Below are 24,935 nucleotides of genomic sequence, written 5' to 3'. Positions count from 1 at the left end.
CTGATGCAGCAGTTACGGGGGCAAGTCGTGCTAGACGGGGTCTCCCAACCCCAAGAATTACCTGGAACGCCAAGCTACAGTGGTGCAGCCTGCGCCAACAATGGTTTAGGGGTAGCGGTATAGAAATTACATTTACGCATTCATTACTAGGGGATAAACTGCGTGCATACACTGCAGCGGCCGACGCTCGAGGTATTCCTGTCTGACACCGCTTGCTCGCAGCTTGGAGGCAAACATGTCAAAAAGTAGTTCCTTAAAGAGTAAATGAATCTTAGCGGGAAAGGGCTCAGGTTTGAGTATGGTGATGTTGTGCAGTGGAGGGGGGTAGAGAGGTTTTACTGGGTTATTTAGGGATTCATACAAAATCGCCACCGCATGGTGGTGCCGTGGGGGTAGACAGTGCAGCAGCAGGTGCTGTTGTGCGTATATTGCGTGAATAGAAGCCATACAGGTAAGACAGGCAATGTAGCATGCCTGTCATAAAGTCGGTGCATGCATTTCTACTTGCGTACAGCCTGGTTACTAAGGCCCAGGCAAGTGTTCATCACTTCTCTACGCTGTTTGTACAGGCATCAAGAGGGGGCTTGAATACCCTGGTTTCTGGGGTTGCCTCATTGTAGGAGGTCCAGGAAGCCGCATGGCAACTAAGCCACCTTGCTGCAAGAGCCCCAGGCCTGTGCACCGTTGTGCCCAGGACTAGTACAGAGTATAGGCAAGGTCAGATGGCTACTGCCCTAAGCATGTAAAATCGGTTGCACTTGGCAAAGGTCGTCGAATAAGGTCGAAGATGCATTTCACGGTGGGTACCCTCATATGGTTAAGAGTAAAGCTCGAGCTGCTAGCCCAACCCCGCAGCTAGCCAACCTGGAGTACAGCGTTAATTATTCGTGATCCCAAGATTAAATCTTAGACCCTTCACTCGAATGACGGAGATTGATGAGGATATGCCCTCCGGCGTGAAGGGGACCAAGGGATTTCACCATCAGTTAGATGCTGCGGCAGCACTTACCTTATAGCGGATGGTTCTACCGCCAGCCGTCTGGTGATATCTTGTGGTCTTTTTCCGGCATGAAATCCACGGAACGAAGATTTGAGTTGCGCAGCCACTAGCTTTAATGCATTCCGTTGGGGTAGCCAACAGGCGACAGGCCCTCCGGAAGCTCCACCATAGATTGAGTAGATCTGAAAGCTTTTGCAACAATTGAGTCCACTTCTGCTGTTCCTCGGATGTGTGAAATGCATTAAAGCGAGCAAAACTGATCTCTTCGTAAAATAGCATTAACGAACTGCATGCATTTCTCCGCCGGTACCGGCAGCACGTCTTCGCTGCGGAGCAGCCGCCTCGCTCCTTACTTCGAAAAGGATGTCAATTTTTTCCTTGTTATAGTAGAGAATGCCGAGGCAGTGGGGAGCGCTGAGAAGTCCACTAACACCTTGCTTTAATGCGCCTATACCACTACTGTGTTGCTGGAGACCAGGGTTTGTGTTCTGATGAACTGGTCCAATGCTAAAGTCTCGCGTCGTGCCATTGTGATCATTTCGGAATTGAGTATTTCACGTTCACGCTGTTGCCGATTCTCGTCGCCTATCTGCCATCGGTGAAGTGCAGTGTGTGAGAGTGGCCTGTACGAAGTTGTTGTTTTCTTTTTTTTGCGTACCCAGCTAGTGCTCACCGACTCTCTCTAGCTTTATCCAGCACCTACACTTCGCAGCTTTTAACTAGTAGCGCCCACTGCTTAGCGTCAACTGACAATTTCTACGAACTTGGATTACCACGAGGCATATCAGGAGTGGCTGTCTCCTCTGTGCGATGCACCACTGCGCCGCATGTTGCTTGGGTAACAGGGCGTTTCCCTGATAGCTTTGTTCTCCTCACTGATGGCGCTGGCCGAACTCTTGCTTCTCTGCTTCCGTCAATGCTTATGCAGCCCGGAAATGAAGTCATACTTGCTGCAAGAAGGAAGGGTGCGCCGTCCAATGCTCCCAGCAGCTTTCTTAATCCCCGATTCAGTGGCCGCCATGCGTTCTCGTTTCTTGTTCTCTATGGGCGAATATGGCATGCACAGTCCCAATATCCATATGGCGTGCTCGCTGCCTCTGATGCTTAAGGACCCCACCAGCGATGCCAGTTTCATCATCACACCCCACGTTCCCTCTCTGCAGCCCAGGAAATCATGGACTGTCTCTCTTTAGGGGAAAGATTTATATAAGCCAGCAACGCAGAAGCTCCGGGCCCACAGTGGGGTTTCTGTTTACCCAATACAGATGCTTCCAGTGGAACAGTCTATCAAAAGCTTCCCTTGTTCAGGTTTCGTTAACTAGCTCATGCTCGTGCTTATGCTCCTGTACCGCTCTAACGAGAAAGCTACATCTCAGCGAGCCCTTCAAACCTATTACTCCGGATGTGCTCCGGTGAAGCGAACCGCTTGCATTAACATGGAAACCAAAGTCTTGCCTCCCTTGCTAATAACGGATGTGGCAGCATCAACGGCAGCTCTTTTGTGCATTTTGAAGATGGAAAAACACCGCTAGAGAAGCAAGGAATTCTTACAATCCACCCACATTGCGGCGGTCTTCATATCTGGACGGTTGGCAAATCTTGATGAATTTTTCTCGCGGCCGAAGTATTCTTAGATGGATGGGCTGCGGACAGTGCTTCCGCTCCATTACTACGACTCGCCTAGCGGTTGGTGGCCTCCCAGCCTGAAGGGAGATCCTCGTCAATCTCCATTTAGAGAGGAGGTGGCCCGTTAGTTGCAACGTACCATGCTGTAAGTAATGCTGCACGGCAGCACTACTTGTAAACCAAGACAACCCCCCGTCGCTACACGCGCTCGCACTGTAGGCGATTGTTAAACACTTTCTCGGCCGTCAGTAGCCAAGTTGTATGTTACTAGAGATATAACGTACCAGCTAGGCGGAGCGGGACACACCCGTTAGAACCATTAGCCCATAATGGATACTAACTATACCCAACGGTGGCAGAAAGGCCACGTAGGTAGAGAGACACGCATTACTGAATGCAAGTATAAAATGTAATGTTGTAATAGCGGACCTGAAGAGGACAGTGCACGGAGACTGTAATACAGGACGATCTACGCGGGAGCAGCAAACAGTGGCAGCGGCCGCTGTAAGTCTGATAGTGGGTTAATCCAAATCAAAACTGACTACGTGAGTGGGATAAACACTTGAAGATCGAGGAGGCAGAGGGGACGATGTCTATGGTGCCTCGGCCGCTTAACAGCGACGGCATATATCACCACCAGCTGCCCCTTGCGGTGCCCCACAGCAGTTGGGGGAGGACAGGAGGACTTAAGCATCCATCGGACGTCCTTTGCTGCTGCTTTCTCCTTTTTTATCTTTTACTGCTTCTCTCTTTGCCCTAAGCAGCAGATTGGGGGCCCTCCTTGAGCCGTGACTCCCCGCACCAGCACCCGCCCGAGCTGGCCCTGTGCTGTGGCCCCACCCTGCAGTGGCACTTGTGTCCTTACTGTTCCGTCATTTCTCTTTTGTAGATCTGTGGGCTGCTTCTCTGCACAACCCATTCTCAAACGAAGATGTACTTCAGCAGCTTTCCCTTTGGGGAAGACATACCGGGGCATGGCAGGCCCAGGGGGCCGCCAAAGGAGCGGAACACAACCAAGTTCTACGAGCTGCTTGAAGTAGATAAAAACGCCTCCGTACAAGGTCAGCCTTCTTCACCGTATATTCATCATCATCGTCTGCGTCTCTTGTAGCAGTAGCAGCAGGAGCAGCAGTGGCAGCACTGGCAGTGGAGAGAAGTCGGCATGAGGAGCACTGGCTCGTACTGCAGTGGCAGCTCTCGAAGCACGATGTACTTTGGCTCTGAGTCTTTGCATTGTCTGGGGACCTTGCACTGGGGTGCATTGGCCGTATCAGCACTAAAAGGAGCATCGGCGGCCACCTTCGCTGCCCAACTCTACAGAGCCGCAGAGAGGAGGAGCAGAAGTTAGCTCGTGGAGGCTCATCTAGGCTTGTGACTGGGCCGTAGATACAGCATAATGTGAAAGATAGTTTCTGCCTTGTTAGTTGCGTTGTGGTTGGGTCGTGAACGTGGTTCACTTGCTCGTAATCCTGTCCCCTAGTGAGGTGTGCAGTTGCAAATGCGCCAGTAGCTGCATGCTCCGCTTCTACGTCCGCATGTTTGCTGCAGACATAAAGAAAGCATACCGCAAGCTGGCCATTAAACACCACCCAGACAAGGGAGGAGACCCAGAGAAGTTTAAGGAAATATCCAGGGCGTGAGCAGTAACCTCAGCTCTGCTGCTCAAGGCCCACCCACATGGGCCCTATGAGCGAAGATTTGTTTTTCAGCATGGGAGTGGGTGCAGGATCAGGAGGTGATGCTGCCTTTAATGTCGGTAGTTGCTGTTCGGACTGTTGATCGCAGTTTCTCCTTGTCTTGGTTTTCGTTTGGTGCTGTGATTGCAGCTATGAAGTGTTGAGCGACCCCGAAAAGAAGAGCATCTATGATGAGCTGGGCGAGGAAGGGCTTGAAGGGGGAGGCGCGGAAACGGACCCCTCAGACATTTTTGATTTGTTCTTTGGGGGGAGAAGGCCAGGCAGACAGCAGAGCAAGAAAAAGGGGGAAGACATTGTCAGCCCCATCAAAGTCACTCTTGAACAGGTAGACTATATGAACCATTCATAAGCACTAAGCGCGGTAGCAAGCAGCAATTGCAGTGTAATTGCAGTGTATCGTCAGCCCTTGTGCTCAGTCAGTCCTGCGCTGCAAGTGTATCTACACGGCTTAGCGCACTAAAGGCGGTTCCGTTGCGATCTGTTTGTAGATATACAACGGTGCCCCTCGCCGCATGGCCATCAACAAGGACGTAATATGCAAAGATTGCGAGGGGAGGGGAGGGCCAGCTGATGCCTTCATAACTTGCAAGGAATGCGACGGCTCCGGTGTGAAGGTCATGGTAGGTCTGCCCAAGCACATTCCGACGTTTGTTTGCTTCGGGTTGTTCCTCTGGTTTTCTGTGGAGTGCATGGATATGCGCACTGTGGTTGGCCTGCATAGAACTAGACCTTTGGCCGTGTCAGGGATGCTCTTGCGTTGTGTTTTGCTTATTGGCGTTGTTCACCTCTGTTGAGAGTGCGGGTGGTGTTGCCTAGTGGTGTTAGTATAGGAATCGAAGTTATTACTAAGTTGTTGGTGCGTTTGGGGCGTTCTCAATTCATAGATCCGCCACCTCGGGCCCATGATTCAGCAGACCCAGGGAATTTGCTCCAGTTGCAAGGGCCAGGGTCGCAGCATTGAAGCGTCCAAGCGCTGCAAGACATGCGGAGGAAAGGGAGTTTGCAAAGAGAGGAAGATCCTTCAGATCTTCATCGAGAAGGGTAAGTTGTCTTTGCTTTCACTGCCTTGTTGCCTTACCTCTGTAGACATGCAAAGGAAATGAAGCTGCGCCCGTATGGTTGAATATAGGGCTGGGTGCGCTGGTCTGAGAACTGTGAACGGGGGTATAATTGTGTTTCTTTGTCCCCGATGGTTTTGCTTGCAGGTGTGAAAAACCACCACAAGATTGTCTTTAGGGGGGAGGCCGACGAGCGGCCTGGGGAGATCCCAGGAGATGTTGTTCTTGTTGTGGAACAACAGGCAAGCTGTGCATAGGAGCACTCTGAGTTTTGTTTGGTTTTTGCTTGTTTTTATACAAAGTACTCGCGCGGCGGAGCGGGTTCGTTACAGCGGCGAGAAACCAATAGTGTATGGGAACATGCAGGATGTACAAAGTTTGCTTTTTGCGGCTTTGATGTCTTCTAGGAGCACACGCTGTTCAAGCGTCGAGGGAATGATCTGTTTATGACAAAGAAGATTACGTTATACGAAGCCCTCTGCGGGTTCAAGTTCCTGCTGACGCATTTGGACGGTCGCCAGCTGCTAATACAGGTTCGTCTCCGTCCCTCTTGTCCCTTTTCTCGAAGCGGGACCAGTTAAGAAGTATTGTTGACCGCGGGCCTAAATTGGCGTTTTCCTATTTCCTGGAAGGTCTACGCTGCCGCGGCTCGCGAAAACAGACAGGTCCTCCAGACCTCCACTGCTCGGCGGAGTGCCTACGGGTAGCGGAATTCGTCTTCTGCCTTAATGGCAACAGAGGGCTACAACAACTTGTTTCTCACAGCGTAGTCCCCTTATGTTTGTCCGTTTTCTTGCCGGAGGCTCATGGATGGAACTTTCCGCTAGCCACTTTGTACGCATTATGGTGTGGTGATACTTTCTTGTGGCCGTTTTCGATGACGCCGTGGTTAATTGAAAAGAACAAACGATCATTTTGGGGATGCCGAATTCGAAGGGAACATTCAAGCCATCTGTTCTCAGGGGAGTCCGGGAGAGGTCGTGAAGCCAGACGCCGTAATGTGCGTCAAGGGGGAGGGAATGCCGAACCATAAGAATCCATTCATCCACGGTGAGGTCGCGCGCTCGTTTGTTGCGTATGCGCATGCATCATGGACTACTGGCTCTCGAGCAGCGGCGGCTCGAGCAGCGGCGTTTTTTGTTCACATTTGCCTGTTGTACGTTTGGCCCTTGCTTGGTCTGCAGGGGAACTGTATATTGTCTTCGACGTCGAGTTTCCTCAGAAGGTGCCGGAGTCTTTGCATGCCAAGTTCCGCGAGATTCTTCCCCAGCCAGAGTCCACTCCCATGGTGAGTCCACGCACACGCACATGACTACCGCTCTGTACACAGAAAGGCCCGCATCGCGTGGTACTTTGATGGTGTAGCACGGCAGTGGATAGTTTCAGTAGCGACGCAAATGCAGTGTTGGATGTTTCGTTGTTACTGTTCATAGGTCGATGAGGATGACCCGAAGATCGAGCATCACGTCTGCGAAGGCGTGACCCCTGAGGAGCTGCGAGCTCGGCAACAACAGCAACGGACTCAGGGCTCAGGAGAGGCGTACGAAGAGGATGAAGACGAGGGTCATTCAGGTGGCCCGCAAAGAGTGCAGTGCCGGCAGCAGTAGAGGCTTCCAAATACAACGAGCTTGCGTCGCAGCTTTCCTAGTTGTGTTGACTTATTCGTGGTTGGTGGTGGTGCTGCAGCCTCTGCTGTCGTACTTGCAGAACTGTAGTGCTCCACCTTTAGTTACCGCCAGTGCTGAACAGGAGCAAGGCAAAAGTGTGGAAGTACTGTGGTTGTAGTTGTTCTGGTTGGTAGTCAAGGTTGTTGGCGGAGGGGATACGGCAGAGGGGCCCCAGCTTCTTCGGTAGTTACCGATGTGGCTGCTGTAGCAGCAGACGCCGGCATTTGTGTCGTTGCAGTGCTGCTGCAAGCAGCTGGCGCTCAAATGCGGGTAGCATCAAAACAGTTGGCGTTGCATAGTGGTGAGAGCCCGGAACCGCCTCGCTTTCGGAGCTTCTGCCTGAATAGACGTTCATTTTCGCCCGCTGAGTTTATATAATATATATATATATATATATTGACAGCACCTGCTCTACTTGCGCTCTGTAGGTTTAGGGTATGGTTCCCTGCAGCCATAGGAAGCGACAGGCTGTAGCCTTTCACACAAGGTGCTAGTGGCCGTTTTGCCCGTTCAAATGACAGTTTAAGCAGTAGTCATTTTACGGTACTGTTCAGTGGAACACTTGCATCGCATCAGTGGCCGGCGCTAAAACATAAACGGGAGTTAGCGATGTGCAGCTACGTTGCCGGGCTAGGCGTTAGGTCAGCGCAGGGCGCGTGAAGGCCACACAGCCACACTCGGTAACTCCTTACGCTTGAGTAGCAGCTGAATGGTTCAAGAGGGGAACTGCCTGATCTGCTGCAGTGGCAGCCCATTTGAGTATTCTTGTGCTACCGGAGGGGGAGCTACTGCTGTTCTTATCTCAGCAGTTTGTCTTCTGCAGCGGAGTAATCAGGGAGGGTCTCTGTTCTGCACCTATACTCGTAACCAGACGAACTTAAGTGTGGACAGGCGGAAAACGAGCACGCAGAAACTCCTACGCGCATTGAAGTGCTGGGGGCGCCTCATACAAGGGGAAACCCTGAATCCATCCCTTAACCTCTTGAAGATTGGAGGGGGTGACACGAGTGTAGCACGTCTTTGCAGCAGCAGTTGAAGGTGAAATCCTTATTAAGGTGCCGCAGCTATTTCGTGCGTCGCGCTACCATCTGGAGAAAAGATCCCAGGACGAGGGCTTGTCTTCCACTCAATCTTGCCAAAGCCTTAAGAAGAGCGATGCAGGCACGCATTACAGTTCCTTCGGCAGCAGGCAGCCGCCTCTGCGAAATGCTCCGCTACTTCTACAGGATGACGTGAATATTTTTACAGCTGCTGACGCATGTCTAGGTAAAACGAAGCAAAGCACGGTCTGCCAGCTTAAAGAAGGCGTGGCTCCTGGAAATTCGAGACTTCCTGCCTAATATAGATTAGACCTCCACTTCCCCGTTTTCTATGTTACATGTTATGCTCGTGCTGAAGTTTGGGTTTTCTATGCCTCCTTAAGGCGTGTGCCTTCACAACGGGAACTTCATCGTCCGAATGTTCCACACCCTTCGAAGTGAAGTTCTCGTTGAGGGCAGACGAAGAGGCTGCGGTGGGAGTGCATATTGTGGTCCCCCGCCTTCTGAAGATTCGTCTGTAGGATAGGCCTAACGCCTGCGCACTTGACGTCCGTATGCAAAGGAACCAAGCGCGAAAACATCTGTGGAATCAACAGAATGCTCTCAGTGCACTACAGCCTGTATATCTCAACTAAGCTGAGGGGACGCAGCTCACCCTCGTACTGAGCAAAGCGAGACCTGCACTGACGAAGAAACATTCAAAACCGCCGCACGCTGTTAGCCGCTATGTCTTTCAAGAGCCTAATTCATAACCAATCCAACCTCAATGAATGCAGTCTGATCTTGGCTGCCCTCTCGCTATGCGTTATCGGCGCGAATTCCCACTCATATACTGGCTTCAGAAAGTATACCTGCAGAAAGTGTACTTCCGTTGTGTCCAACTGTAACTTTTGCAAGTCAGCTTAAAAAAAGGGTTGATCCGCCGCGTCCCGAGTTCCGCTGGAAACTAAGGACGGGATGGACTTCTATGCCACTCCTTGCCCTGCTTAGAATAAAACGACTTTCCATTCCTAAAGCTGCTTTTGGCAAAGACAAAACGCATTGTTCATCAGTGCCCGCATCAGCGCCAATACATACATGGAGGATATGGACTGCCCCACAGACTAGGACAGTAACCGCCCTATACTAATACCAACATGGCTGGAAATGCAAGACAACGCGCAAGAGCCCCTCCGCATAAAAACAAGAGACACACTACACGCTGCTAGCCACAGGCGCTTCCAGCACCCACTGTAACCACATGCAAATGCACTCACTGTTCAGTGCACCCCTATGCATCTAGACGAACTTCATAACGTCAGCAATTGACTTCTAAACACTAAACAAAAGCAGATGCATGCACACAGGTGGCGCATAGACGGCTCAAAAGGTTTGGGGAGTTGCGCCAGGGCGCAAATGAGAAAGAATTGGGCAAACTATAGCCGTGTCCTGGACTGCCCCTTCGTCTCCCCTGTCACCTCCTGTGTTTTCGGGAAGCCTTCGTGTCGTGTTTGCTCCTGCGCTTCTCTGTGGCCTTTTCTTTCTGTTCTTCGTCTTTGCTGCGGGATTTCTTCCTTGCCCTTCCATGAGAAGATGCCTCGTCCTCTGGAGCTTCGGGCGAAGCCCCATTTTTTTCTGCAGGTGCCGGTGCAGCTGTTGATGATGCTGGAGCTACTGCATCCTCGGCGTCTTTCTGTTGTTCTAAACCTTCATCCGGGGCTTCCGTCCCCTCCTGTTCGTCTTCAGAATCACCGTCAGTGCTTTGGCTGCCCGCCTCCTCCCCGCTTTCTTCTTCTTGCCCGCTCCCGCTGCTGCTGCTTCTGCTGCTTCTGCTGCCGCTCTCACTGCCGCTTTCGCTGCCACTTTCACTGCCGCTCTCACTGCTACTGGCGCTCTCCGCTACGGACCCCGCCTCTTCCTTCATCCCTTGGACCTTTTTAGGATCGATCCCGTTCACAGTCTCGCCGCTAGCGGCTTCTTTTAGTTTTGAGCCCTCTTCTGTCCCTTCTCCTGCTGCGGCTTTATCTGCAACAGGCAAGGGCTCTTTCCGCTTAGAGGAGCGGTACTCTTTCCGGTCGCTTGAGCTGCGGCTGCTGCTGCTGCTTCGGCCGATGCTTCTGCTGCGGCCTCTGCTCCTGCTGTGGCTGCTACTTCTGCTGCGGCTTAGACTCTTCTTTCGCGCCTCCGCACTTTCGCGTTTGTCACGTCTGCTGCCCTTCCTGCCTCGCCTGTTGCTGGCGTGCCTTTTCTCCTTTCTGTCTCTGGATGTTTTTCTCAACCTGGTGCTCGAGTGTTTGTTGCTGTGCTTCTTGTGTCGGCTGCTGAGCCTTTCTGGGGTGGAGCTGACGCTTCTATGTCGCCTCTTCTTGCTTAATCTTGAATGCTTTGCCTCTCTGCCTCTCCGTTTGTCTGGCGTGGGGCTGCTGCTACGGTCTCGGTGTGAACGCTTCACACGGGAATGCCTGCGCCGCCTTGTGCTGTCGTGGTGGCGGCTGACAGTGCTGCTGCTGCGGCTGCTGCTGATGCTTCGGCTGCTGCTACGGCCCCTCCTGCTCCTGTGCCTGCTGCGGTGCTCGCTCCTGCGACGCCTGCCGCCGCCGCTGGACCTCCTTCTTCTCTTGAGGCTCCTGCTACGGCTGCGGGTTCTGCTCCTGCTACTGCTGTAGCTGTAGCGTCGCCTGCGGCCCCTGTAATACCTGTCATCAGGGCTCCTGCCTCTGTCTCGGCTTCTAAATCGCCGCCGCAACACGGAAGGCGTTGAACGCGACCTTCTTCTAAGCTCGGGGCTTCGGTCATACAAGCGTTTGCGTTCGCTGCAATAAAAAGGACAACGGAAACGCATCTAGGCGCAACACCGAAATGCAAACAGCGGAACAGCTCTCAAAGCTGGGTTCGTCACAGACACGCTCGAGGTGGGTTCGACCGACACACATACACATGCACATACATACATACATACATACACACACACACACACACACACACACACACACACACTCCGTCCTGAATGCTGCTACAGCATAATAGCGCGCCACAAGCACGCTCCCTGCCCGCGACAGCTCGCGCATGCACCGCTTCGCTGCACTGTCACAGCGAGATGTCCAAGCTGGGCTCTAGAGCACAAACGTTAACCGAGAAAACATGCTTGCTGGGCTGACTGCCGCTGCAGCTGTCGCAAGCCATCCCCATGCACAGACGCCAGCCAAGTTTCACTGTACGTATTTTCTCCCCTTGCGCACGGAGATGCGCACTGGCCACCAAGGTTCCCCTTGTGGATGTTTTCCTTACTGTACTTCTTCAGGTTTCTGTTGGGTTCGTTTGAATTGGAATGGTAGCTCACGAAGCTTTATATTCTAAACTCACGTAACTTCGGTGTAATTTCTCCGTTTTTCCATTTTTCTGAATAAAGTAATGAGCTTTCGAAGTTCTAATTAGCATTGCACCACTGCATGGCTTGCGCCTGGGTCTGCAGCACTTCTTGTTTGCTTCAGTTTGGTTTTTGCTTTACTTCTATCCCTGTCAGTGTCTGTCTGTAGATATGTCTGCCTGCTTGCCTGTATGGAGTTTCGTTTGCAGCCATACTGACTGTTGTTCGCTGCATTGCCGAAATGTGTGCTGTGCGAATTCAACGAGGTTTCGGCTAGCACTAAGAATTTCTGCTACTCACTATTCCTCATCTTTTCTCTCGTAAATAGTGCGCTGCAACACAAAAAAAACAGGAGAGAACCCACATGTATTTTATGATACTAATATAATTACATTCCAACACCTGAAGCCAGGAAACAACGGCTGTCGTACAGTCCGCGCAAACTCACAAACAATGGATTAGCGAATTTGAAGCACTCAACTGCATATAGTAAATGTAGAGAGAGTCTTGAAAATTCAAAATACTTACCATTTGTTCTGGGGTCTTAGGGTCGCTGTTCGCCATTTGAACTGTCACTCGGAAACCCATCAACATTTGGTTATTCAGTTCCTTCATCGCCCTCTCCCCGTCTGATTCTCTTTCATAGTCGAAGAAACAATACGATCTAAAGAAACAAGCACACGAGAAGCAATGCACAGCATAAGCTGCCCGACATCTCACCCCTGCATCCAGGCCCCCCTCCCTCCCCTCCCGCTGGCCCTTGCCTCCCTTGCGTTCATGGGCCGCCCTGAGTTGTGCAGTCAGCCTGTGGGGCAGAAATTATCTTAAAAGGCGGAAAATGAAGACAAGTGTTACCGTGGAGTGCGTTCCAAATGATGAACAGGCAAATACATTTCCTTGACCTGGCCAATCTTGGACAAGAAGTTGCGTACGTCGCTGGGTGTTGTTCCTGGGGCAACGCCTCTGAGCATATACGGAAACTTCCGCATAGTTCTTGCAGTCTTCGCATTTTCCACCAACCACAATTCCCCCGCCCGCGTAGGCGAAACCCTGTCCACCATTGCGAAGGCTTTGTCCTCAGATTTACGTGTAGGGGAGTCCGCAGGGGTCAAGGAACTCGCTCTGCTCCGCGACACAGAGACAGACAACCCGCGCCCTTGGGGCGGCGCTTTGGTGGAGAATTGCATCAGAAATCAAAGTGGCAACGCCGCTCCCCCTTCCGCACAGTGTCACGGGGGAGAGAACGCCTAAAGCAGCGAAAGCAAATTCTCAAAAACTATAGGCGCTGCAAGATTGCAAAAAAGATAAGCAATACAAATGCCCGTCGACCTGGGACTAAGACAGAACAACCGTGAGGATCCGAGGAGGCATCCCCGAGGCTAAGGTCTTGCCGCTACAGCAGCTGCAATCGAAGTGAAACAGGCTCTTTCTGTTATTTTCTAGTCAGTAAGTCCAGGAAGAATCACTGAGCCATAACATTTCCCTTTTTTGCCGAAAACACACAGAGAAACCAACGCCCTAAACCTTGGCCTTTACCCCGTCGCAGGACTTCTCACAGCCCCGCGCCCTGCTCGCATGCAAGAGCAGCGTAGGAAATAAGATGCGTAATCCTTTTGATTTGGGCACATGAATTATATAAATAGTTACATTTCATTAGTGATTTCCATAAAGTTTTGAACAACGAATTGCCCGGGCTAGACGCGCGCGCCGCGCCGGCGCGTTCAAGTAGTTCGGGAACTGCAGGCCATCACGCTCTCCTTCGGCGTGGAGTATACAACGGAAGAAATATGAAAAACTTACTTTACTTTCCATTCATGTGCACTCTATGCACAACTCGAGTATTGAATCTCCCCTGAGGAGGGTCGTGGGCGTTAGTGCTAAACAGCCAGTTGACCCGCTGGGCAATGTCCCAGCCTGGTGGGCACAGCGGCGCAAAGGCCTGGTGTAGCGAGACTGCGACAGCGACTTTAGCAGGGGATCAGCGAGAGCTGCAGTATATAAGGGCATGAAACAATTCCGCAATAGCAGCTGACCTACGACTAAGGCGTACTCGGCACAACTGCACAGGGGCATCTTTAGCGGATGGCCAGGCGTGAGTTGCAGCACTCAGCAGCACTCATTGCTGCAACACCTACTGCAAACCCACGCGCAAGCATAACCAATGCATAAACAAGTGCTGTAGGTAGTCAGTAAACACTCCGCCTCAGCATCCAACCAAGTAAAAATACACGGAACAACTGCAGATATCCACGGTACAATGGTGGTGAGAAGGCGCGTAGCAAGACTGCGACTACGATATTAGCAGGGGACCAGCGAGGGCTGCATTCTTTGCTGGCTACCCGGAAGTGAAGACCCACAGTGGACTGATTAGAGTGTCATCTTTCGCGGGCCGAGTATTCACTGAGTATTCACGCACGGTGCGGACAGGGTGCTGGGTTTTTGGGTCGCAGGTGCAGTTCCCTCGGTACTATTTGCCCTCGTAGTACCTTGGTAGGTTGCAATGAACGACGGAAGGAACGTCTACAACTTGCAGGGAATGCTGCGTTGCAGCCTTTGCCGCGCAGCGGCATCCACATCCAACATCACCCATATCCCACCTATTATGCTGACCCGTAGGCTTGGAAACGGTTCATGCGGAAATGCATCAGGCACGTTATCTCCGCTACATGGCAAGCAGGCAGGAATCACCCAACTGTTTGGTTCGTAGAGCAAGGCAGTGGAGCTGCTTGGTATGCTCAACCACAAGCTTACTTTGCATCATTAGCTATGCATGAGCAGCTGCTTTACTAGGTCACGTGATCGTGCTCGACACATGCTTCAATACCGGGCTTTTCCTAGGAGAGCCTAGCAGCAAAAAAGGGTAGTTTCCTTGTTAGTGCAGTGCTGAACATTCCAGAACAAGTAATTTCAGGCATCCAGCAACACTGCACTCCGCAGCTGCAACGCGTGCTGCCGAGTTAAGGTGTGTACATCTAACTGAATCAGTTGCTAAGAGCCCTACAAGAAGTTGCCCTGGTCCCTGGGAATCCACCGCTGTAGATGTCGCGTTCTAGTTCACAGTAGGTGTGAAACGAAGCTCTAGATAATCTTGAAGTTCTAGTGCTTCCTCTCGTACCCCAGCTGACTGATCACGCAGCAAGGTCTCCATCATTTGCTTCAGGTCATTCTGAAAGTAAGAACAAGAGTTGCACAACCGAAGCTCGGGTTGTCCTTTTACCACTATCATACGAGGGAACCATGGGAATCTATGAGGTGATGAAATGGGGAAACAGCTCACCACCAAGTCTGATTGACTGTTCCTTTCCTTTTGAACTAGCCTGCCCAAAAGCTTGACGAGGCCCAGTCTGCGTCAAACCACCCCCGTAAGAGGACACGCTCCCGACGCACGAAGTGTGGACTTAATTGCACAAGCTGGATCAGCCAAATACGTATCACTGCTCGACCAGTGTGGATGCATTTTCAGCGGGTATTCAGCCACTATGTGTCACCACATACCTACAACATGGCGCCGGGTCGTTCAGCAAGCTCTGCAGTAACGGCAGAACTACGATTCGAACCCTGTCGATTGGAAGGTAGTCCCATATTTGCTGCAAAAAGGAAAGCGGAGTCTTACTGTGGATGATAAGCACATCGAAACGTCGGTACGGCTTGTGCCCACTGGCATGCGAGGCAAGCTAAACGCGCCTTTAGCGCCTAGTGAACCTACATGTATATAGAATGCTACATCTTGACGTATGAAGGCATTTTTGCAAGAAAACGCCTGCTGTAGAGCTTGTACAAGGCGTTGCTCGAAAACAGAGTCCGCCCTCGGCATTGCATGATGTTGGTGGTATTCATCCTATCGAACAGGATACCGCAGGCGGCTTGTATGCACATGTGAAGAGGGTGTATGCTTCGTTCACCCCGCATGTCGCACTGGTTGATCGACCCTCCCCCACTCACTGCGTAGCGGCTGCCACTCGCAAGCGACATACCTCCGCTATAGACCGAATAGCAAACCCGGCCTCCTGCCTGACAGCCCATGCTGCAGACACCACAAAAATGACTGCGTCAACACTGGACAATGCGAAGTGAACAACTTCATAATATAGCCTATAAGAGACTTTCTGCAAGGGGAAAGTTGAACATCACAGGATTCACAGGATTGTTTAGGTTTCGAGAGTGGCAAACAGCCAACACTACGAGTTCTGCGCCCATCTGGCTAGGCGATAAGTGCCGTCCTTACTTGGAGACAGGAGCATAACTGTTAAGAGTTCCCACCAAAGCTCGTCTGCGTGTTTCTTAATACGGAGCCACATGAACACAAATACAGCGCAGGACAAAGCAACATCATGCGCATGCCTAGTTCCTATCAATCAGGCGTGGCTAAACTGCTGTTCCGTATGAGACGCCTACCACAGTTCGAAGGAGCAGAGGCAGCTGCTGAGCTAGAGCCGCTTGAACCCGCCAACAAACTTCTCCGTCCTCATCAGTCGCAAATTCGCCGCTTGATATCAGGGAAGACTGCAAGCAACCAGGCGCAAGCCATCTGTCTCAAAGGGTGATATAGTATGCCTGATGGGAGATCCGATATTAGGGCTGAGGCCAAGGCTGAACATATACGGCAGTTCACACTCACGACAAGTGCAATGTCCTGAGAAGAGAGGGAATCCAAAGATCCTAGAAATGAAATTTTCAGTTTCCAGTTGCCTCGCCTGCAGAAGATGGCACGTTTGGAAGTACTGACGGCTCTACCACAGAAGAAGTGAAGCAGCATTCCAGTATTCCAAATGCATTCGCCCAACTCCTTTTCCCATGTAAATATCTGGCAAGACATACTGAACCAGGTCCATCGCTAGCTCTAGGAAAGCACGCCTCTGCAGACCGGTAGAAAGCGGGAGGAGGCCAATCACTGCATCCAAGCATGCGCCTGCGGAAACGCGAGAAGCCTGCCAACCATGACGTGCAGCCATCATTCACAGGTTAGACGTTAAAAGGTCCTTCCAGTGAACAGAAGGAGCATAACAATCCGCATCTGCCACGAATAAAAGGAACGGGCAGGATAGCACCTGGGAGTCGACAGCCTTGACTTTCACGGCTAGCTTCAGCTATGTGATGTAGCTCCAGCATCCAAGGATCGCCCACGAAGGCAGTACTTCCCAGGTACTGAACAGAGCGGTAAGCAGCACAAAGCCATCTTGTGAAAGCTCCCTTGCAAACGGAGGCTCTGCTTAAACCGCTTGACGCATTCAACAACTCCAATGCAAGATGCAAGTTAGATACAACTCAAGACAAGGCCGGAAGATTAAGAGGTGAACTTCGAGCGATAAGCTGAAGGATGCAATTACTTGCGCCAGTCGTGGAAGAACATGCAAGGCTGCCAGCTTGACCATTGGCTGCAATACACACGCAATGGGGTGCGCCAGTCGATGTGTCATACCGTCAACTAGCGCGCAGAGTGCGCCTTACAACCACGAGCAGCACGGTCCTAGGGCATTTTGTTCTTCTGGCAGCTGAGGGGAGCTTGTCCCGATCATTCACACGAACTCACAGATCGATCGGTAAGGAATTTAAATAGAGAAGCTGTCATGCTGGCAACTTTTCCATCCTCTTCGCTAACTCCAGTGACTTCACCAGCTGAAAGATGTGTTGCGTTGCAGGAAAGAAGAGCCAGGTCTTCCAGTGCCAGGCACACGGTTGCGCGCACCCGCCAAGAGGAATCACCTGCAATCCCCGCACAGCACAGGGAAAATGTGTGTTGGGTGCAGAATGAGCTAAGCGGTGAAGCTTCTACCCTTCTGCAGCGCAGGGGAGAACTATGTAATTGCCTCACTGCAAAGCAATGGAAAGAAGTTGTTGCCTACTGCCCTGAATGCTGCTGCATTCCTCCGAGCCATTGCAGCAATTGCTGCGACTCCCTGCATCCTGCAGCTTTCCTGTGCACAGAATATCAGTAGCATGCCCCGTACACAGTGATTCATTGTCATATAAGTGCACCAGAGTGGAGGAGGTGACAAGAGGAAGATGTGAAGAAAAAATGGTAATGAATTTGCGCTGCTCAGCTGCAACTCACTCACCGGCCCAAATGCTATTCAAAAACTCACGTGAAGAGAAAGAGTAAATTTCTGAGTTGCCGTGTAAACGGCAACCATCAGTTCTCCGACTGCTCCGTCTGAGCTTCCGTCGGTCACGTCATCAGCAACATGCTGTGTTGACAATCCCTGTTGCAACACTTCCGTTTCCGCTGCAACATAATCCACAAAGAGCGGCAGCTGCTGACCAGCTGCCAGCTGCACCGAGCAGCTCTTATCCCCGCAAAGCGCAACATAGGAAGCGAACAGCGTTCGTTTCAGCTCCAGCAATGCTTTAAGAGCGCGCGAGTCCTCTGGCGTCCCTGGCACTCGCTGCTTCGACAGGAGGTCTGCCGAGCAGCGGCGCGTGCAGTGGAGCAGGGCGGGTATCAGTGCTGCAGCCGCCTGGCGGGGTGCGCTTTGTTTGTCTTCGCAGAGCTCTAAAACCTGAAACACCACTTTGTTTCCGAGAAGCTCAACATGATCACAGGTTGAAACGAGGGCTGAAAAGGCCTGGAGTGCCGCCGTCTGCAGTTCCTTGTCTCTATGGAGCATGATTCGAAGCAACAGGCTTGAAATGATGCTCAGACCTCCTGCCCAGATATAAGGGCACTCATCGCGGCCGTGTGTGAACTTGCCACGACCATCAAAGAACTTCCTCAGCTCGTTACAAAGAGTCGCCAGCACGTCCTCGTCATCTTCACCCTCCTCAAACTCTGCAGACAAAATCATGCACTATTTCAAAACCTTATTGAAGAATCGCCATCCGCATAACTCTACGGCTGTTCTTCCCGGTGGGCAGCTCCACACGACGGCCACAACTCGCACTACGGTTCATCGCACCTTCTACTGTAAAATATATGATACACCTTGTACAAGCGAAATAATACTCACGCAAAGGGTAGTACCCGCAGTACAGCTAAGCACTAAGACGATAGTTGCAATTAATGATAAGTGAAACAGACAAAGCAAGTAACAGCCAACAGCCTACTGCCCTCACCACGCAGCCCGAAAAGCACTCACGCTCTCCAGATCTGCAGAAAAAAACGAGAACTGCAGCGTCGAAAAGGCATAGTACAGTTCGCAGTTTGTAGGCTTCAAAAGATTATACCAGGCCAGAGGAACGCTGGCCAGCGACTCTCACCTTGAAGGAAAAGGAGAAACTCGTCAACGGCGCTGCCCAGTGCTCGAAAAATGCACGATATGTTCCTGCAGCCGCGCTTCCGCACCTGAACAGCAGTAAAGTAGGGAACACAAGAATATCAACCCAGCTGCGTGTTATGTGGGGCTTTGCCTGTTCCAGGAAATTCAAGTATCAGACGTGCAGATAACATACCCTTGGTGAGCCGCTCAGAAAGTCCTGCACGAGGGAAGCAGGATTACTCGGCATTTGATCCCCTTCAACCCCATCAGTGGTGGTTTTTGTGCTCCGCCGCAGCCCCGCGTCGTTCGCCTGCCCGTCTGGCAAGACAGTTTTCGCATCCTCAGCTTTGAGGTGGGTGCAAGGGGGATTGATTGTTCCTCTTCCAAACAGCATATCTTTGTAAACGCCATGCCAATCCATGCCCGCCTGTGTCATGTTCCTGTCGATGGCCGGTGATGCTCTTGCAAGGGAGTAGTGAGTTGCTACTGCTATCTTCGCGTTCTGCTTGTTGTGCAGTCCGAAGTTCCAGTGGAGGAGGGGAGAAGCCAGTGCAGCTTACGTTGGTTCGCTGCCGTCAACTGCACGGCACAGGTCAACGGCCACTGCTGGTAGGCCCCCCTAAAAGGATTCCAAGAGCATGGTCAAACAAGAGCCCCTCCTCCTCGGGTGGTGAAAGTGATCGTTCATGATGCTCAAGTGAACAAAGGCAAAGTTTAGGGAACGTTGTCGCAGGATTTATCTGGAACAGAGAAAAGCCAAAGTACTAGCTGTTGCCGCACATAGGTCTCGTAACACATACAGCTGCTCGACACGGCCCATAAGGACTCCGCCTAACTGCAAATCACATTAAGTTCCTAAAATCACCAAAAAAATACTTCCTGAGAAAATTACGTTGCCGAATATCTCCTCGGAACGCGTTGAGCCAGGGTCACACTGGCTCGTTCAGCCCCAAACACTGCCACCAGTGTCTTGTTGGTAAATCTATCTGCTACGACTTCAGATATCTTAGAAACCCTCCAAGTTGCAGCCTTTTCTCGTTTCATTCCAATTCCCCCCATGCTTTAGAACCATCCTACCTTCCCTGCCTTGTGTTATTCCTGTCTTTAGATTTGTAGCAAGCACTGTCGGTAAGTGCATCGTAGCATGTCTGTCTGAAATTGGTAGGTGTACTTCTACTTTCGCACAGGCAGACTATTGCGGACCAATTTCGTGTTTAACAATTGTCAGCAGTGGGGGAGCATCGGCCAAAACGGGGCGGGTAAGTGCTCGCATGTGGGGCTGCCCTGCAAGAGTTGCAGGAAGGTGTGCTGCAACTAGTGGCAGGGCAGCTCCTCTCCGAACTAGCATCAGGAGCTTGTGGCCTTGTTCCCAGGGTGCCTGGAGACTGGCGGGGGAGTCATGCTTTTTTGGAACTCTTCAGTCTTATGGCGCCGTTGCAGGTTGCGACAGCCTGCAAGTGTAGAATTCACTCTCTTTGCACGTGGCAACACTGCCTAGTTTAGACTGCCAGGGCTGGGCGGCCAACCGCGCTCACCACTACAGGGCGGCGTAGTGTATGGCACTGATTTGTCGTGTTGGCGTTGTGGGTGAAAAGATGAATTATTAGAGGTCTTCTATAGAGGTATTCAACGCCCTCTCCTCTGCTGCGCAGTGGAGCTTGGTCAGTAACTGCCTTCCGGCGGGGAGGGCAGCAAAAGCTGGGCGCTTAGTCACAACGGAACGAGCTCAGTATCTCTGCAGCGCATCCAGCAAGAAATGTTTACTGCGGAAGCGCTTCGTTGAAAATGCCGCCGCCTCTGCGAACAGTCCAGCTGTGACGGGATCCCCCTTATATCTGATGAATATAAGATATTAAAATTAACTTGAGGCAGAGTTGCGGGTGACGCTGTCACATCTTTCGGTCGCATCACTGTACTGCACGATGCTTGGGGGCCACGGCGTTTGCGTTTCCCTGGTGACTTTGTTTGCTTCCCCGGTAGTGCTGATGCTGCGCGAAGTCCCTCTGTTCCTGTTCCTTCGCCTTTTTCCTGCGTCTGCAATACCGAATTGTGCGGGCTTCTTCTTTCTTACAAGAAGAGCAGGTGAGCCGGTTTGTGCTTGCCCACCGCTGCTTAGGTGCTGAGTTCCCCCGTTGCTGTTGGTTACCGCTTCTTTCTTTTCCTTGGCAACGTTGGCATTTCCAGCCTATCAATAGGCTCCATATATGGGTTATTTCTAGTCAAGCCTCCTCAGAAAATACGGTGAAGGCGTGATTTTTCTTCTCTCTTTGATACGGAAGTACTTCATTGGCTCGCCAGTGTCCACAATTCCGCCAATTAATTCCCCCCCCTGCGACCCAGTCGGTTACCGATCGCCTCTCGCCGGGAGACAGCCCTGCTAGGAACCATTCATGTACAAGTTTCGGGTCGAGCAATGGGCATCTGTTCACCAGGAACTGTACTTTTCCGTGTAGCACTCTATCGATTGCTTTCCTTGTTCTAGTTTCTGCCACAGCCTATTCCGTCGTATGTCCACGGGCGGAGAAAACCAACACCGCCGCGCAACTCATAAGCCTTCCATACCCCTGGAAAGTGGTACCCTTGCATAGGTATAAGCACTATTACCGTGCCTCTGCTCCCAATAACGAAGATGCCTCTAACAACTGCAGGTCTTCGGGTGCATTTTGTAGGCAGAAGTACACTTCCAGGGCAGCAAAGAACTACACCACTATCCCCGCATTACGGCGCACGTTACATTTAAACCCCTGCCAAAGGCGGAGGCATTCTTCAAGAATTGCCTTTGCTGTTATCATATTCAGCTAGATGGTATGCATATACTGACCTGGATAATAATGCGAAGAGGCTCCGGACTGTTGGCCTACTCCCACCGCAGGGCAGATCCCTGTTAGTCTCCAAGGGCAAGGGAAGAAAGGGCTCTGGTTTTGAAAGGATTTCTGGAGAGTACCTAGAGCATCTCCTTGTAGATTTAGTGCATCTTCTGGACTAGTCACTGCTGTACATCAGGCCGCCCTGCTGTGCTGGTGAGATTCGTTGTACGCACCTGTCCCGATGAACCATTCGGTGCTCCCAGGTGTAATGAGACTCCGCAATCTTATCTGAGAACAGTCTTGAGCTGCATTCGGGCCAAAAGAGTTGAGGGAAGACAAGCTAGAAAGCAGGTGACATCCCTTTCAGTTCCCAGACGTCCTGGGCACAACGGGACGAGAGCCTGTTGCTGGCGAACAGGAAGCTGCTTGCCATGAGTTGCAATGCACCTCGCCGCAGCTGAAGATGCAAGGCACCTTCACATGCAAGCACCACCAACCCCGTCCTTCCTGTCCGCCCTAGCACTGCAGAGAACTTCCGCTCTGCTTACGCGCAGCCTGCCTACTGCGCTCAACTCAGTGGTCATGTACCAGGTCCGTTCAGGCGAAGCATGACAACTAACATCGCCTCCACTCTCCAGGCACCCTGGGAACAAAGGCAGGAGCTCCTCAGCCTAGTGCGCAGAGGAGGAAGCCTGCTATGTGCCGCTGCTCGCCCTGCTGCAATTCCCGAGCACCGCTTCCACAGATGCCCCCACATTATTGACAATTGTTGAACACTAACTTCAAACACTTACTTGGGCCTTAGTAGCCAGCCTGTACACAAGCAGAAATATAAGTACTAACTTCGGACCGGTCCCTCTACAATTCCTGCTGTGGATGGGAGCAACGCCTCCGCCTTCGGGCAGCCAGTGGATGTTTTTGCGCTGACTAAGGCGTACTCATTAGTTATCATAGTAAATTTAGCTCCCATAAGCAAACTGCACTAATTCATTGGCAACGCGCGTCAATTCTTGGCGCGTGTTTCTCATGCAGCCGCCAGCCCCGACTGCGAACGTCCTGATCCACGATAGCAGCTTAGCTCAGAGGAGAGTTTGTTTATTTGGAATGCTTATTGCTCTTTAGTACTCAAATTCTCTCCCTCCAAAAGTGTAAATTCTTCTTGTTCCGTTCCAGTTCGCGTTGGAACTGGGCATTGCACGGCCCGCACGCCTCGTGCTGCGTCGGTAGTTGTGGTGAAACCGTGCGTGTCCACGCTCTAAAATTAACGAAATATATTTCGTATACTTATATGGTAGGCCTGTGGTGTGTGCAGCACACGCCAGACCTGCGGCATCTCTTCCATTGTAGAACCGTTCAGTCAGGGGGGCCTGCATAAACAAAGCAACCAAAGCCTTTTCCGAGAAAAGATGTGCTCCCTCTTAGAACAAGCTCATCCTAGGCAATACACACGCAGTCTTCCAGTACGGACTCGGCTATCCATCTCCGTAGGCTTTTGACTGGCCTCGCTTGGCGTGGCTTGACAGCGGTGGGCGTTAGCACTGGCAGGGCGACCAGCTAGAGGACCTTCTGCCGCTTACATGCATGCGCCCAACACGCGCGCCGTTTGTAATATCTTTTGCGTCGGGGATCTGGCATTCTCTGCAATGCCCACGGTGGTGCGCCGCTAAACTGAAACTTCCTGCCCACTGGCTGGCCCGATCCCCCCGGAGGTCGCCAGCGACGCCGTCGGCTTGAGCACAATGGAGGATACGCCGTCGAAGGATACACTGTCGGAACTGTACCCACAGTGCGTGTCGCTTAGGAAGGAACTGGATTCCCTTCTCCGGACAATATCGTCCCCGCTAACTCTTCAGGCACCGGTACACCAAGGATGCCGATCATATGGTGCACCATCAGGCCGGGAAAACGCAGCAAAGGGCGCAGGAGGACCTTTTGGTGCCTGGGATGGGCGAGTGATTGGGAGCTGTAGCGTGGCCAAGCTGCAGCGGTTCTCAGCCCTCACGCGCCAGTTTTGCATGCTTGTCCTCCGTCTGCAAGATGCGCTCGCGTCTTCCAAGTCCGGTGGACTGTCACGAAATATGTACTCAATGTGGGAGAGACGGATTCAAGACATGGTGGCAGATGCTGAGAGCTTCAGGAGAGAAGCAGAGGGCCGCATGAACCTGGAACAACAGCGGGTCCAGGAGGCGATGCGCGACCGGAAAGCACTACTTGGTGATGCTGACAGCAGTAAGAGGTGGGGGGACGTGCGCAACGCCGAGCTTATGTACGCTAGGGAAAGGGACCGCCTACAGGAATCTCGCACAGTGCTGGACTCGGTGTTATCTCAAGGTTGGGGGGTTGTTGGGCAGCTCGTCTCTCAGAACGCTTCACTCAAAAGCGCGCGGCGAAAGGTGCTTGATATGGCCAGTAGTGCGGGCGTTGCTTCCACCTTACTGGGAGCAGTTGGGCGAAGGCAGCAAGGAGACAAATGGCTAGTGTATGGTGGAATGGTTCTAACCCTCGTCTTTTTTTTCGTAGTGTACAGACTAGTCCACCATGGCAGCATATTCGGCTCTGCCAGCATGGCTGAAGCGGAGAATGAGGCTACTTTTAGTTAATTTACTCACGCTTATTAGGGGTCACCTCACTCTTCTTTTGTTCTGTGGCTGTACAGCTCAGCAAGCAACTGGAAACTTGCATTTATGCATGTGCAACCCTTAGACGAACTTCCTATGTACAAGTGCATCATTTGCCTGGCGGCTCCGGGCATCTTCGATTTATTTTAGCGTAAGGCGCTGAGGCGTGCTCTAGACGTACCGCGGCGCCTCCACAGGTATGCACGGCACCCTAGCGAGTGTAGAAGCTCTTCCGAAAACTCCCTGAAAAACGTGCTCAGAGGCAAGCGTTGAATAGAATGTATAGCTCTTGCGGGAAGGTCAATTTTTAGACGTTTTGAAGGTGGGTAGGTTGCGGCATTGTTGGAAGCGTAGTTTAATTGCTATGCCGCGTGACTTCACATTTGACTGGTCGCTTGTTATGGTGTAACGTCATCGCCCACTGATATTCTCCGTGCGCACAGCAGCTTGAGGATAGAAGACGTTGAAAAGCTATGTAGTAGTATGATAGGTCAAATGTATGATTGACAACACCAGAAGAGCGGAAGTACCTCTACAGATTATTGGCCGCCCAACCGTCGGGGGTACACAGCCCATTTGTTTAGTCAGATGAGGTGAGGGGCCAAAAAGTAAGGCAGTAATGCACAGATTCTAAAATGCACGGTTCCTTGGCTGCCTAGGAGGAGCCGCACGCTGTGCGTCGGTTATTGTTGTTGGCTTGGGAGGCAAGCGCAAGTAAAGTTTCCGTCATAAGTACGGCGTGATGTTATTTTTCTCACTGGGATAGGCAAGCACACTCTGAGGTTTAGGTAGCTTCTTGTGCTGATGAAGTGCTATAGTGCCATTCGGTGATGAGCGTCTAGCGTTTGAAGCCTTTGCCGTCGACACTGTGTTTATTTCCACG

The 24,935-nt window shown here is 51.8% G+C and overlaps 5 protein-coding genes across 5 annotated transcripts; 2 read left to right on the top strand and 3 right to left on the bottom strand.

The window, feature by feature from the left end:
* Positions 1 to 3,557: 3,557 nt before the first annotated feature.
* EAH_00000300 (DnaJ domain-containing protein, putative) lies at positions 3,558 to 6,988 on the top strand (the record flags this gene model as incomplete). The annotated part of the gene is made up of 10 exons (XM_013397891.1): positions 3,558 to 3,687; positions 4,175 to 4,262; positions 4,453 to 4,648; positions 4,812 to 4,943; positions 5,208 to 5,364; positions 5,529 to 5,611; positions 5,789 to 5,914; positions 6,344 to 6,431; positions 6,566 to 6,669; positions 6,815 to 6,988. 10 exons carry the CDS (start codon positions 3,558 to 3,560, stop codon positions 6,986 to 6,988), a joined length of 1,278 nt encoding a protein of 425 aa, XP_013253345.1.
* A 2,203-nt stretch (positions 6,989 to 9,191) lies between these two features.
* Positions 9,192 to 9,991, bottom strand: EAH_00000290 (hypothetical protein; the record flags this gene model as incomplete). Its single annotated transcript, XM_013397890.1, has 2 exons — positions 9,192 to 9,228; positions 9,546 to 9,991. The coding sequence occupies 2 exons, from the start codon at positions 9,989 to 9,991 to the stop codon at positions 9,192 to 9,194; spliced, it is 483 nt and encodes a 160-aa protein (XP_013253344.1).
* Positions 9,992 to 10,515: 524 nt separating this feature from the next.
* On the bottom strand, positions 10,516 to 13,507 carry EAH_00000280 (hypothetical protein, conserved; the record flags this gene model as incomplete). Its single annotated transcript, XM_013397889.1, has 8 exons — positions 10,516 to 10,909; positions 11,065 to 11,178; positions 11,735 to 11,766; positions 11,963 to 12,098; positions 12,290 to 12,397; positions 12,522 to 12,681; positions 12,991 to 13,001; positions 13,329 to 13,507. 8 exons carry the CDS (start codon positions 13,505 to 13,507, stop codon positions 10,516 to 10,518), a joined length of 1,134 nt encoding a protein of 377 aa, XP_013253343.1.
* A 3,492-nt stretch (positions 13,508 to 16,999) lies between these two features.
* On the bottom strand, positions 17,000 to 19,063 carry EAH_00000270 (hypothetical protein, conserved; the record flags this gene model as incomplete). Its single annotated transcript, XM_013397888.1, has 4 exons — positions 17,000 to 17,137; positions 17,518 to 18,200; positions 18,629 to 18,713; positions 18,821 to 19,063. 4 exons carry the CDS (start codon positions 19,061 to 19,063, stop codon positions 17,000 to 17,002), a joined length of 1,149 nt encoding a protein of 382 aa, XP_013253342.1.
* A 4,110-nt stretch (positions 19,064 to 23,173) lies between these two features.
* EAH_00000260 (golgi SNARE protein, putative) lies at positions 23,174 to 24,034 on the top strand (the record flags this gene model as incomplete). Its single annotated transcript, XM_013397887.1, has 1 exon — positions 23,174 to 24,034. One exon carries the CDS (start codon positions 23,174 to 23,176, stop codon positions 24,032 to 24,034), a length of 861 nt encoding a protein of 286 aa, XP_013253341.1.
* Positions 24,035 to 24,935: the final 901 nt, after the last annotated feature.

Source organism: Eimeria acervulina, genomic scaffold (assembly GCF_000499425.1).
Source record: "Eimeria acervulina Houghton genomic scaffold, Eah_scaff1, whole genome shotgun sequence".
Taxonomy (NCBI): Eukaryota; Apicomplexa; class Conoidasida; order Eucoccidiorida; family Eimeriidae; genus Eimeria; species Eimeria acervulina.
Note: the sequence above shows the minus strand (reverse complement) of the source record. Positions and strands in the feature narration are given on the sequence as shown.